Source organism: Paramacrobiotus metropolitanus, unplaced genomic scaffold, assembly GCF_019649055.1.
Source record: "Paramacrobiotus metropolitanus isolate TYO unplaced genomic scaffold, Prichtersi_v1.0 Parri_scaffold0000047, whole genome shotgun sequence".
NCBI classification, from domain to species: Eukaryota; Metazoa; Tardigrada; class Eutardigrada; order Parachela; family Macrobiotidae; genus Paramacrobiotus; species Paramacrobiotus metropolitanus.
Window position 1 is genome coordinate 441661 of NW_026570267.1, and position 13262 is coordinate 454922.

The 13262-nt window shown below is 42.3% G+C and overlaps 3 protein-coding genes and 1 long non-coding RNA gene across 4 annotated transcripts; 2 read left to right on the forward strand and 2 right to left on the reverse strand.

The window, feature by feature from the left end:
• Window positions 1–81: 81 nt before the first annotated feature.
• LOC129591704 (uncharacterized) lies at window positions 82–824 on the reverse strand. Its single transcript, XR_008690878.1, has 3 exons — window positions 718–824; window positions 392–597; window positions 82–271 (listed from the first exon to the last, which is right to left on the reverse strand). It is a non-coding gene; the product is annotated as an uncharacterized LOC129591704 (long non-coding RNA).
• A 960-nt stretch (window positions 825–1784) lies between these two features.
• LOC129591577 (unextended protein-like) lies at window positions 1785–6798 on the reverse strand. Its single transcript, XM_055487261.1, is given in 6 exon segments — window positions 1785–3126; window positions 3422–3598; window positions 3986–4152; window positions 4421–4800; window positions 4802–5031; window positions 5656–6798. Coding segments are annotated over 6 exon segments (2436 nt in total). The 5' UTR covers window positions 6122–6798; the 3' UTR covers window positions 1785–2110.
• A 2-nt stretch (window positions 6799–6800) lies between these two features.
• On the forward strand, window positions 6801–9656 carry LOC129591578 (spermatogenesis-defective protein 39 homolog). Its single transcript, XM_055487262.1, has 3 exons — window positions 6801–7891; window positions 8188–8458; window positions 8819–9656. The coding sequence occupies exons 1-3, from the start codon at window positions 7358–7360 to the stop codon at window positions 9553–9555; spliced, it is 1542 nt and encodes a 513-aa protein (XP_055343237.1). The 5' UTR covers window positions 6801–7357; the 3' UTR covers window positions 9556–9656.
• A 645-nt stretch (window positions 9657–10301) lies between these two features.
• Window positions 10302–13262, forward strand: LOC129591692 (uncharacterized). The gene is made up of 4 exons (XM_055487440.1): window positions 10302–10399; window positions 11187–11749; window positions 12652–12792; window positions 12885–13262. Exons 2-4 carry the CDS (start codon window positions 11650–11652, stop codon window positions 13145–13147), a joined length of 504 nt encoding a protein of 167 aa, XP_055343415.1. The 5' UTR covers window positions 10302–10399; window positions 11187–11649; the 3' UTR covers window positions 13148–13262.

Genomic DNA, 13262 nt, shown 5'->3' on the forward strand with positions numbered 1-13262 from the left:
CACAACCATACGACATACTGGAAGGCAGCAGTGTGCTAAAACACATTAACATCGTCACCAGAAGCGGCACGTATGCATCCTGCAGGTATTCAATGACTGCAGGTAGCTGTGCCCGCTCTGTATCCGGACGCCATCGTCGAAGCTTTCTAAATATCAGCATGCACCATAGAGACATTGCCCATGCAATCAGAAACATAAGCCAATAAACTGTCCAAAGAGCCCAGCCCGTAGACCCCCGATGTCCGTCCGTATTCGCACTGGTTTCGTTTTTCTGAAAAACCCGTAGCGGCTCTCAGCAGATACACATAATATTTTTCATTTTTGCGATATTTCATTTATTCTCCCATAGTTCACTGCAATGCATGCAGCGCATAGCTTAGCATATATGTACCGTAAGCGTTGCGTTTGCATCGACGACTGACAGATTTTGTGGTTGTTCGTTTGTCCCTGAATTTGTATATCCCACATAGACGAATTCCAGAATAAATCGCGAAGTAAACACCAAGAAATGTGCCCACAGTTGATGATAAATGACGCGAATTCTGCCACGAATAGCATGCGCATGCCCGTACTTTGGATCATCATGGCGACAATCAGCTGAAACAGGCAGACATAATACGAGATATCGAGAAATTTAAAACTGCTTAATTCTAGGAATGCTTTTCTAATTTTAGGAGTATAAATTACATGACAAAGATTTAGTAAGGATCGATTTACCTTTTGCAGAGCGGGTGACCTTTTCCGTGACGTTCTTTAACAGTAGATACATTTTTTTGCCTGTGGTAGTGCTTTGTTCTTACCACACGTTTCGAGCGTGGGATGAACTGGAATAAAAATTTTGTGAATCACGAAATGAAAGAAGAAATCATAATACGAGTATACCTACAATTTTACGAACACGATCGAAGTCAGCATTATCAGTAGTCGAAAAATAACTTTGCAACAAACAGTATTACAATAGTATACAATATTACAATATAGATATTACAATATTGAATAATATGTTAGCGAAATAATTACACATTTGTACTTACGTTATTGATACAAGGACGCTTTCAGAAACAAAGCGCATTAACAAATTAAACAGTTATAGTAAAGTGTATTACGGATTCGTGAGTCTAAATTGTGGAAGTTGTGTTTGAAGGAATCGGGAGGTCCAGCCAACCATGAACAGCAAGTGCGGAATCGGCGAATGTGTGAAGACGCGAATCACAAGATCGATGTCGAATGTCTGGTTATGTCTTTCTGAAACCGCATGTGGTTTCGTACCGGTAGTTACGTCTATGAGAAATTTGGTTACATAATTTATTTATTAGACAGTAAATTATTTTAGCTTATATAATTGGATAGAGAGGTATGGTTTATGTTTATACCAGCCGTGATGGTATGTAGTATGTACTTTTGCGATGGTAGTATTGTACACACTACACAGTACAAATGGTCCACTCCCTGTTTGCGCGCGCCATTTCCGTTGTCGTTCACACAAGTTTAGTGACAGGGTCACAGGAAAAGAAACTCGAACTTATCGCCATTCCTATGGCTTCGCGGTTAAGGTCATCGTATTCTGTCTTTCATCAATGAAATGCTGGTGTCCTTCCACAGCTGCATCTTTATCAATCTACCGTCTACACAGTAAATGTGGTTTACAATACATATTATGCTTCTCGAAGTTTTTCTTTTTGTTAAATTACTTCAGCATGTGATGCAGGCCTATGTGTATAATGTATACCTCTGCCTCTGCTTTTGTTTCGCATTTGTTAAGCCATTCCAAATGCAAGTAAACGACACAGCGCAATAGTTTATTACCGCAGTCCAGCGGTCTGGACAATCACCGTTCACCAACAACACAAAACCAGGTGGTTAATATGATGTCCACAAATTCAACCTACTGAGAAATAAAATTTATGATCGACAAAAAACAATCAAACAGCTCGTATCACAGAAATAAAACATATAAAAACGCATCCTTTGGATTGACAGCCGGGGAAGACTAATCATTTGTCGAAAACCCAACACGACCCAACCGTACAAAATTATACGAAGCTGCAGGTGATAACAGAATCCTTTACTGACATAGGTTAATTTTGATAAACAGATGAAATGACTCGTTTTACAACTGGGAACTATTTACGGGACCATTCGACTGTGTCGCACCGGTAAGCGATCCCGAGCGCATATTCTGCATCTCCAGCGAATTATACGACGGCAGCGCCCCATCCGCGGTTGCCTCACTGGTCACAAGATGAACATTATTCAGACTGACATTCGAATTGGCCAGGACCGATTTCTGCAGGATCGGTGTGGCACTGGGATAATTCGATGGCTGTTCGGGCAGCGTGGCAATGGAGTGACGCTTTGTTCCCTGCCCATCATCACGCATGATCTCCGATTTGCCGCGCTCCACAATGGACGCTCGATAGGCGGCAATGTACTGCGCACGACTGATCTGCAGATACAGCAGATCCGTCACCGGATACACGGTGAAGTCCGGGATAAACATTTCCGGATGCGTGGCCACGGAACGGTCTGACAATACCGGACTGTGCAGCAGCGGCGGCGCTTCGCCCAACGTATTCAACACCGATATGCCGAAGTATGTGAAGGGGCCGCTCTGGAACAGCAGATGCTCCGTTCCCACTTTGACTTCAATGCGGCCTTCCAGAATCAGGATGAAATAGTCAGCCGGCCGACCCGCTGTGTAGAGATGCGGCGGCTCCGTGCCGTCTTTCAGCTTCCAGAAGCGTGCCGCTTCCGTGTGACGCAGTAATCGACGAAGAATAGTCGTGGTAATAATCTCCTCACGGAAGGGATCCAGTGTCGTGCTGAGAAACTGGAAGGTGGCGAGCTGGAGTTGCGGGGTAACGAGCGACTGATACTGCGGCGCCGAAGCTCCGCTGAAGATGGGCTGTTCAGCCTGCGGCTGGGCCAGCGCCATATCACGGCGCTTTAATCGGCGCCGATTCTCCGCTGTTGTATCCATCTCGTCTTCGATTTCCGATTGTATAATCTCCTCAATGACGTCCTCCAGCGTCACCACGCCGACCGTCTCGTACACCGGGTCCAAATCGCCCACCGCCGTCACTCTCTGTACGAAAGCCATATGAGACCGGCCTTTCTTGAATTCCTCTGCAGAAAAGAGAAGAAAATCCATATTAAACCCATTAGTTTCTATGTAAAGATGTGTTTTGAGTTAAAAACGGAAAATATCGCCTGCATTATGACAACAATCGACAAATAAAATAGCACCATATCGATCCGGCATCTTAATGCACAAGATGACTCGGACTACAGGAAACAGTTTCCGCAATCACACAAACACGACTAATAAAATTTAACAGCTTGATGAATTGTATGTGCGTAAACGCATCAATCGATACGATTTTACAATGCAGCACACGAAAACGAGTTGAATACAACGCACCTAGCATAACATCGAGAGTGGTATCATCGAAAACCGTTCGAACGTGGTGATTGTAGAATTTACACAACGTTTTCACCGGTGTGCTATCATCCGGATCCACGAGAGCCAAATCTTTAATGTTCAGCAGTGCAACAACATTGGTACGGGAGCCATCAAAAACAGGCACACGAGTGAAACCTAAACAAAATTATATTCTTAATAGTTTTGTTTTTCGATCAGCTATCGTACATTAGTGTGAAACTTAAAACCGGCTGTAAGTACGCGAAAACAGGGACGTACTATAAAAACGTACTTATTCACTGTTATAATTTAATTATGTTCATACGGTACTGCACCCTATAAAAATGTCAGAAAAAGCCAGTCTTTCAGTTCACGAAAACCATACACATATTAACACAATAATTACTACTGTCAATAATTAGTAACGTTAGGGCCGAATTAACAACATGTCAATCATAACTCTACGCCTGATTTACAAGTTATACAAGTAGAATCAGCCGGTTAAGCGAATCATTAATCACCCGTAACTAGCCACGCTTTTGTATCGTGCATAAAATATTTTACCTTGGCGCATAATTTCCGAAACAGTATCGAAATTCAGCATGGCATCGTACGATATCATAAAAACTTCGTTTAACGGCGTCATAATCTGCGCGACATTCTTTCGCTTGAGCTCCAAAGCCCCAGAGATGATATTCACTTCTTCCTGTTCAAGGTCGCTCATTCCATGCCTAAGAGAAAATCAATAAGTGCACCCGAGTAAATGAACCATTTCTTGCCAGGAAATCTGCAACTGCCCTGCTGCGCTCCGTACAATGCAAAAATTGGTATCAAGTGAGCAAGTGCATTTTTAACTACAGAGCTATTCAATTAATTAAATACCCTCAATTTCTAACATTTAGCCAATCATGCCTGAAAGCAATGCACTGCGCGTCACGCTTCCATTATGTTTACTGTCAGAAACACTACATAGTGCTGAACAAAAATATCGTCACTTACGTCACTTTAATTAACTCCATCAGGCGCTCACGATTGTAGACATGGCCAATTTCCGCGCCGAGGAAATAATCCAGTATTCTACTGATCGGATACGACAAGGGAAAGGTGACTAACATGAAAAACTTCGTCAACCAAATGGTGTTGGCTCCGACGGCCATTCCGTGCCGCGAACAGATCGCCTGCGGGACAATTTCACCAAAAATCACAATGGCCATGGTGGACCCGATGACGGCCACCAGCCCCGACGTCAGATCGTCCATTAATATCGTTAATGTCGTGTTGACAAGGACGTTGCCAAAGAGGAGCGTACACAGCAAAAAATTGCCCTTCTTGCGGATGGGCATGATGGCCTTGGCATAACTGCGCTCACGAGGCGAGCCGCAATTTCAAGACAATTTTCAACTCAGTGACATCCAGGGTTAATAAACCCAAGTTGAGCCCGGAAAAGAGACCGGAAAGCGTCAGCAGTAACATAATTAACAGGATCTGCAGCCACAATGGTAACAGATAGGGCGAAGGCTTGGGATACGCATGTAACTGCATCCAGCTATCGTTTTTCTGGCTTGTCCATTTATGGTTGTTCGTCAGCTTTATACAGAAACTATATTTATCTGGAACAGGAGAAAACAGTCAGCAATCAATACTAAAAACGAGACTGACATATAATTTGAGACAATAATAAGGATCTACAATCAAACATGCTTAAAACGAAAGTATTTACCGCTTACGCATATTAACGGGATGCGGTAAATTTGTAAACACAACGCTTTAGAAATTTATTGCAGCGCTTCTCATTTTTTGATATGAAATGAGCTACAAAATTTAAACTGTACGTTCTACTGGACTGTCAAACTAATTTTCTGCATGACAAGAATGCGTAAATTTTTTCAGCCAAAAAATCAATAAATTAATCAATACGACGACAATTGCGTATTCAGCAGAGAGCAGTAATACTACTCTGTCATAAAATGATCTTCTGCCTAAGTAGTTTCAAAATCACGAAGGATGATAAAGTCTCGCATACAAAATACGAATACTAAAGCCAACGTTTCAGCACCGTCTATACTGGCAAATTTAACAACACGACCAAAGATAATAAGCACTGCATTACAATTTTAACAAAAACTTCCCAAACCGGCCCAACCAAAATCAATTGTGAAAACACCATAAAACGATAAATAAAGTTATAAACTAAAATAAACAGCCGTTTTAGTGTATCCGTGAATTTCTCTTACCAACTTCATGCTTGGCACTGCTGGCGAATTTAATGGTAAAAACCGCCACATTGTTGGATGCGATCCGCGGCTGATACCTTTCCGTCAAATCATTGTCGCACTGCAGATGCGTTGTTGTGAAGGCCAGCGACATTTCCGGTCCGAAGTGTATCCCAAACACCCGCAACTCGAATTCCGTATCCTCCAACACCTTAACTGCGCCATCCTCCGTCAGTATTGTCTCGCCGCTGTTCAGGCGAAATCCGAGAATAATCGGACTGGAGGAATCGTTGGCCGTTACAGCCGTGCCGCTGGGAGTCAGCGGATCGGACACCGCCTGACGACGATACTGCCGCGAGTAATGTCGCACACCGACATACTGATGATCCGATTCAGCGCCCACGTTATGCCGCAGCCGAAAATTCCCGGCTAAACCATACGCGATAATGAACACTATGCTGGGAATGGTTAATCTGATGATCGCCATCCAACAATACAATGAGAAAAAAACCGGGTTGGTGGATTCACAACAAATAGGATTACCAAATAATCATAAGTAACGCACGCCTTCCCAGTATTTCGACTAGTTCCAAATCACCCAAAAATCAACAAAACAACAGCTTGTTTTCAACCGGAAGTCAAATCACACAATTGTCATAACACCGAGCTTCTTAAAACAATCAAATCGATATCCTGAAACGGAGTATCAGTCGTTTGTAGTTAAACGTAAACACGATTGTCGTAGCGTTAGGTTAGATTAGAAACAGAACAAAGAAAGCCTTTACTAAACGGCTCATACTCGCATATTAGAGAGTAACTGGGGAGATTTTGTGAGGAAGACGAGAGCGATCCCGAGGGTAGAAGCTGCATGATCGAAGTGAACCCAAAATAGAGTGGGCACGTTGTCGAAGGAGCTATTTTTGCAACCAACGGACAAACGGTCACAAACCTGATCAATGGTATCTTCTCATCGGACCCCACTGATTAGATAGATTTTCTCCGAAGTAGTGAATATCCGTATGTTATTCAGCAGTTTATTAAACGATAAGATGAATTAAAGCAGAGCGATTTGATAAGAAATATTACGCGCGGTAATCAGACACCGCAAGAACAGTCACCACGATTTAAAAGTCCCCGTAAAAGTTAAAAACGACAAAAGTGGCGAAATGAAAAAGTTGCACTTGCTGTTGGGGCGGCTGAGCCGGCGGGAGTGGCTCACATCGATACTGGCAAGGTACAGCATCACAGGGTTTCAGCTACTCAGCGTCATAATAACGTAAACATGAACTGTATTGCTTGTGCAATGCATCACCACCAGTACAACCCTGTACGCTGGGGGCAGTTGGCAAGACGCAGCCGTGCGCTTCGTGCGTCGTTATTTTTTGGCAGACATTTGGCTGCCAGCTGCATATCAATGACTCACAAGCCAAGTTTTTTTTAGATTTTGTTTTTTTTGTATTTTGGTTTCTATAAATTTTTATTAATAACAAAAGTACTTACAAAATTGAAGATCTATAACGTATGCAGTAGCGCCACGCTACTAGCGCGGTGTAGCGCGTTACTGCGTGCACTCGCATGAGTCGTATCTAACTGATCATACTGAACTGATGCGCAGAAAAGTTGAACTTGTCATCTGGACAGGCAGATCTACAAGCCTTATTAAAACTAGCAATCGTTCCTTGATGAGCTTTTTTGCGGGCGTGAATTAATTCTCGATGGTGGGATGGCGGACGATGAAGCGTACTGGAATTCAACATCAGCAGTCCGCGGTTTTGACTTCGACGACGATCCGCATGGCGTCAACAGCGAAAACCTTCTCAAACTCTTCGCTGTTTCCCTGCAGCCCCCGTCATCGCCGCTGGGGCATTCCGACGATGTGGATCTCCGCAGTACCGCGTCGGACGATGCCTCGAGTGTGCGCTCAGACGGCACAAACGATGATATTCCCAAAGCCACCAGTTTCGCCCGCTCGCTGGTGGCGCGCACCCGCAGCACACTGAGCAAAACCAGCATCGTGTCCGCTGCGTCCAACAGCAGCAGTGTGGCGCACCACTCGTCGGTGTCGCCCACGTTTTCCCTTCCACTAAAAGTTTCGCCGAAGAAGCCCCAGGTCATCCAGCCGCCGGAGATCGTGGTGCGGCCGCGCAGTGATTCGGATGAGTCGGGCAGTCAGCTTATGTCTGAAGTGCAGTATCTGCGGAGAAATTTGGAAGTATCCAGAAAAGACCAGTGGATTAAGCTCTCTGCAAAAGAAATGGTACGTTGCATATTTTTTCTTCTGTAAGTCTGTAACTGTACGATCTTTCTACTGTGCGTCTCGTATTCTTTTGCTTATGCGGAATCGTGCGCGTGTGGTCGTGTTTAGTTTTGTGATCTGCGCTCTGCAGACTTTGTTTTGTTTTATAATCCATAGCTGTTATACGTAAGTACTGCTCCTGTATTGCACTTCGTATACCTCAGATACTAGATACTATTTGTACTTCTAAGTTTTAACCTTTTTACGTTTTTTCAGTTTTCTGAGCGTTTTGTTACAGACTGGTTTTCTTGTTATAGGTGTGGCGGATAGTAAGAAACAAGCCGTATGGTTTGGAAAATTATCGCAATCTGGAGGAAAAGCTTGCGCTGCTGGATCAAGCGTTGAATTTATACGACAATAATGCCATTATTATCGTGATACTTCACATGAAGCATACCCTGAACAGGGAAATCTTTCTACGGGAGTTGGCCAATAAACCCGATGCCATGGACCAGTACGTGGCGTTTCTCGTCGGTGATGGGAAGTTGCAGGAGTGTTTTGATATACTGGAGCACATTGGAAGATTTGGTAAGTTATGTTTAGTTTCGCTGCTTGTGTAATTGTTTTAGATGGTCAGTATCCGAGAAAGCTGCTCTAGCTGGATCGAAGTTACAAATAATTGTGATAAGATAGTAATAAGATAATTGTAAATTTCACACTTTCCGTATTTTGTTAAGTAGTTTTTGCAAGCTCGCATTGTGTTTATTTTTCTGCCTTTCTGTTCTTTAGTCACTGTATCATTTCTTTTTTTGGGGTCGTATTTTACGTTCGCCCGCACCTTTTCGTTGTTAGAATTTAATTTTAAGATCTGGGCGGCGAAATTATTTTGGATCGCGTTAATCTTGCGATTGGTTATCATTTATTGTTCGTAATTGTCTTATGTCGTAGATGAAGCAACCCAGTTGCAGCTTCGTTTATCGCTCCAAAAGCACCACATTCCGGACCGTTTGAAAGAGCTGGATTCGGGAATAAAGCGCCAACTAACCGTTGCCAGTTCGCCCGCTTCGGAGTTGACCCGCTTGCGGACTTACAAATCTCTCTTGGAGGTGCAGCGTCCCATCGACGACCATGACGAGAAAGCCTCAAAAGACCCTAAAAATGATCTTTTTGTACAGTTTCCCCGTTTGCGTTCTGTGATTGGTCTATCCCTCATTGACACGCTGCACTACTGCTGTTTATATCATTTCGACAAACCGGAAACCAATTTTTGTAGTCCGCACTACATTCGCCGCGCTTTTGCCATTCCGGAGAAGCAGTTTTTGTGGACGGCGTTGAGCGCTCTCTCAAAGGCACAAAAATGGAACGATATCCAGTCACTGCTGACGGATCGCACCGGCTGGTTCGGGGCGCCCAAACCGAAATCCGCTATTGGATTCGAGAGTGTCGTGGATGTGCTGCTGCGCAATGGAACACCGCCGGATGTGTTAGCGTATTATTTGCGATTAATTGATGAGCCAGAGTTGCGGCTGGAATTGAGTCGAAAGAGCAAGTGCCATAGTGTGACAATTGATACGTTGGCTGTTTTGAAACAGTTTGACAAACTGCAAGATTTCGGTGCTAAATTTGATCCCGGTTCGGCGGAGTTTCAATATATTCAGGAAGTTTTACATAAAGCTAAAATGTGATCGAGTGTTGTGTTTTCTCAGAGTATAGTAGAGTTTGTATTTTGCACTACGCTCGTTAGAAAATTTGAACATGTGCACTCACACGCAAATACCATTTGCAAGTTGCAGCACGTGTAGTTAATAACATTTCTAACGAGTTTTTGGGCGTTTTCAAGATTTCGATTTCCTTACGCGCTGGTGAATCAGTACTAGGCTGTATAGCAAAAGAACTAGGCTGTATAACATTTCTTTCAAAACCTTTTTGTTAAAGTTCTGTGTTTCGAATACAACTCCACATCTGCTAAGCGCAACAATTTTATTTGTCGAAAGTTACAGCATGGTTACACGCTTAAGACATTAATTATATTGAACACTGTATGGAGTACGTGCGTGGAGTCGTCGACAGTTTTATAACAATGAATACCAGATAAGTCAATGGAGCCCATCAGAAGGTTTCTTACGTTGTGTTCGGTGCATTCTTTTATTTGTCGATTGTTCGGGATTGTCAGTTTTAAAAAAAAACTTATGATTTTCTCGAAATTATAACCATAACCAATTAACCATATACTACCAATAACCAAGGTGTATGGTTATGGTAATGATAGAGAATTTCCTTTATACAAATTAGTACTACCATTCCAAATCTGAACATTCGTACTTTAATGATAGTCTAATCTGATTATTTTTAGTTCGTTCCGATATCTCATTAAAATTAGTTTTAGGATATGCCTTACTACCCGTCTGATGTTTGACTTCAGCCAGGTTTACAATCCCATGCTAGACTGTCAACCTAGCCGGAAATGGGCTACCTGCTCTGGTTGCAATTAAATTAAATTAAATTACGTATCAGGCGTCAGGCAAACAAGTATGCTTATACTATAATAAGTATAACAGTGTCATACTTACAGTACTAGATCGTCATCCGATACGGAAATTAATTACGTTTTTGTGGAACTAGCATGTTTCTAAAGAATTGATGCTCCCCTAATTCAGTTTTGACTGTGGATGCATTGCAAACTTGCACCTTTTGATTTTCTGCAACACGATCTGGAAGTTGCAGAGTATCTTGTATATGCCGGTCATATAGGGGGCAAAACTAAACGTGTTCCACGGTTCCTCTGTATTGCTGCCGTCACCCGGCTGGAGTTTTACGTTGTGGCTAAACATGGCGCTTATGTACCGCGCCAGATTTAACCGTATGTACTACCGCAACGTCACACTCCAGGCGGGTGACGGCAGCAATACAGGGGAACCTTGGAACACGCTTAGTTTTGCCCCCTATATACGGAGCGTTGGCGTTAAAAATTTTAATGCGTTCCCATAACTGCATCCTTCTCCATAATAAAGTTATATTATTGAAAGTGACATTACAGTATGAATTTTTATCAGATTAAGAGGCAATCATTTAAGTAACCTTAATTTATCAGTTCCAACTGGCCTATAGTTGCAGTACGAGCGGCAGACGAGGTACGACACCAGAGTATATGTAATTCGATATGGGACTACTTACTGGATCATTCCCAGTTGCTTTTTTTTAGCGTTTTCAGCTCTTTCAGTACAGCGTAATACAACTTTACAAGTCCCAGTGCAAGATATGTAAAAACTGTACGTACCGCGAGCGTACAGCTACACTTTCTCTGCATTTATTCCAGTTATGGATTCCCGCATTCCGCCGCATCCAATCTTTTATCGTATAATACACTCCAGCAGCTGTTAGGAGACAGACCGCTGCTGACACAAAGATCAATCTTGCTCGGCTGTATTCCCCTTTGCGATGCCGTTAGGCTTCCGTTGGCAAATTTTATGGTGGTATCATTTGTTGCCCGCCGCACTGATATAATTAATCTGAATAACCAAAACAAACTGTAAATCAATAGATGAGATATTCAACTCGTGTATGCAAGATCATTCGCTAATTGATCATTTGCTACATCGTGAGAGTGAACAACGCATCTTGCGGTACGTCTGGCGTTTTACTGTTTTGATACCGTTTGCAAAGGTCACCAATGTTCCTACACATGTAAACGATGGAAGGATTCTGGCTGCGGGGTACAATCATGCACCCGACAGTTCATTGATTGAGCCGGCAGTTAACGAGGCGTTTATTACGGTATAATGGATCTCTTTCATGTGTGCCGAACAGTTATGCTTTCCGGTTGCGGTTTGCAGTTGTGGAAATATAGTGTGTGGATATTTCTATTTCATATTCCATTCGGTGAGTAACTCCTACAAGGACTAGAGTATAAAATTTGATAACTCTTCGGCTTCTTTGTTAAACGCGATCTTTACGTTCATATTGGGACTAAATTTGTTACTATATATGTATCAGCGCGTTTTTTCTTCGTCAAATCACACAGTTTAACTGTTTGAGGTCATATGTGTTATGTTATCTTTCTTGTGTTTATAGTTTTACCACGAAATTAATCAGTGTAGTGGGTTTTATTTTAATAGTGATTGTATTTCTTGAATGGTAACCACACACGATGCTTACTAGTACTTAAACTATTGCAATAGTTAATCTGATTGCAATTGCAATTAGATTAACTACTAACACAACAGTAACTCAGTCGGCTTCTGCGAATACCGTATAATTTTGTTTTATTGCATGGACATGTACACTCGTTTCATCAGCAAATGCCAAGCAGGGTAGCATTTGCATAGATCGATGTAAGGATGAAGGTGAGGATGAATACAAACCGCAAAGCGAAACGATATTCAATCGCTAAGAGCACCGATTAATTAGCTTACAACCTTACAACTGGAGACACTCGATGTTTGTTCTGAACAGTTACATAAGTACGGAAAACACAATGGGTGATGTTTATAATTAATTCTTATTACTAACATTTAACTGCAGACTGTACTTAATGAAGTTCGTAATAACATAGCTGTGGACAATCCGTGCAACAATTTACTTACTCGTATTAAAAAAAGGTGATAAAAATGTGTTACGAGCAATTAAAAATTAATACTATAGAAGTTACTTTATTGTGTCATAAAGAGAATTCCAATAAACTTTTGTTGTTCATACATGAAATCGCTTAGGGGGAAGCTGAATACAACATTAGATATTAATTTTAGTAAGTAACAAAATACGAGTAATTGTGATTACTACAGGTTACTGTATGCGCTGCTACTTCTGTTCCACAACCAACATCAACGACCACTGCGTAACCAATCCGGGACTGGAAACGCTGCCATATGCGGCGGACTGTCAGAAATCTTTCTGTCTGAAGACGGAGATTTATTTTCCCAATGGTACATACAAATGGCCCAGTGAAAAAGCCCATTACCAGTAGCCAGTGCTAATTAAAGTTCGCATTTTATAACAAGAATGATATTGATTACAGGGACATTCATGAGTTTGGCGCGGGATTGCATTGATACGGCTATGCATTCAGGCTGCCTAAAGGGATCATCGGCAGAGGAAAATCTTGATCAAATTGCCAATTACGGGAAGACTGTGGACAAGCAGAAAGAATTTCGAGTTTGCTCATATTTTTGCTCCAAAGATTTATGCAATGCCGGCAGACGCTCGTTGATGAAAGGCGGACTGAGCATGCATATTGCTGTGTTAATAACGACCGTACTCACAGTGTTTATGTCTGCCTAACTCGATCAGCCGATAGTATGGAACTTTATTTGAAAATTTCAAAAAAACCATTTTGCCAAATGATTTATTTGTAGCACTGCAATAACTTGCTGCGACGTCTGTGTATGTCTAATGT

Excerpts from the sequence above, each read along its gene's own strand:
- LOC129591692 (XM_055487440.1), top strand. The coding sequence starts at position 11,650 with ATGGATCTCTTTCATGTGTGCCGAACAGTTATGCTTTCCGGTTGCGGT. Across the intron at positions 11,750-12,651 it reads TCTATTTCATATTCCATTCG|GTTACTGTATGCGCTGCTAC; the intron begins GTGAGTAACTCC and ends TGATTACTACAG. Across the intron at positions 12,793-12,884 it reads GGAGATTTATTTTCCCAATG|GGACATTCATGAGTTTGGCG; the intron begins GTACATACAAAT and ends TATTGATTACAG.
- LOC129591578 (XM_055487262.1), top strand. The coding sequence starts at position 7,358 with ATGGCGGACGATGAAGCGTACTGGAATTCAACATCAGCAGTCCGCGGT. Across the intron at positions 7,892-8,187 it reads AGCTCTCTGCAAAAGAAATG|GTGTGGCGGATAGTAAGAAA; the intron begins GTACGTTGCATA and ends TTCTTGTTATAG. Across the intron at positions 8,459-8,818 it reads GGAGCACATTGGAAGATTTG|ATGAAGCAACCCAGTTGCAG; the intron begins GTAAGTTATGTT and ends CTTATGTCGTAG.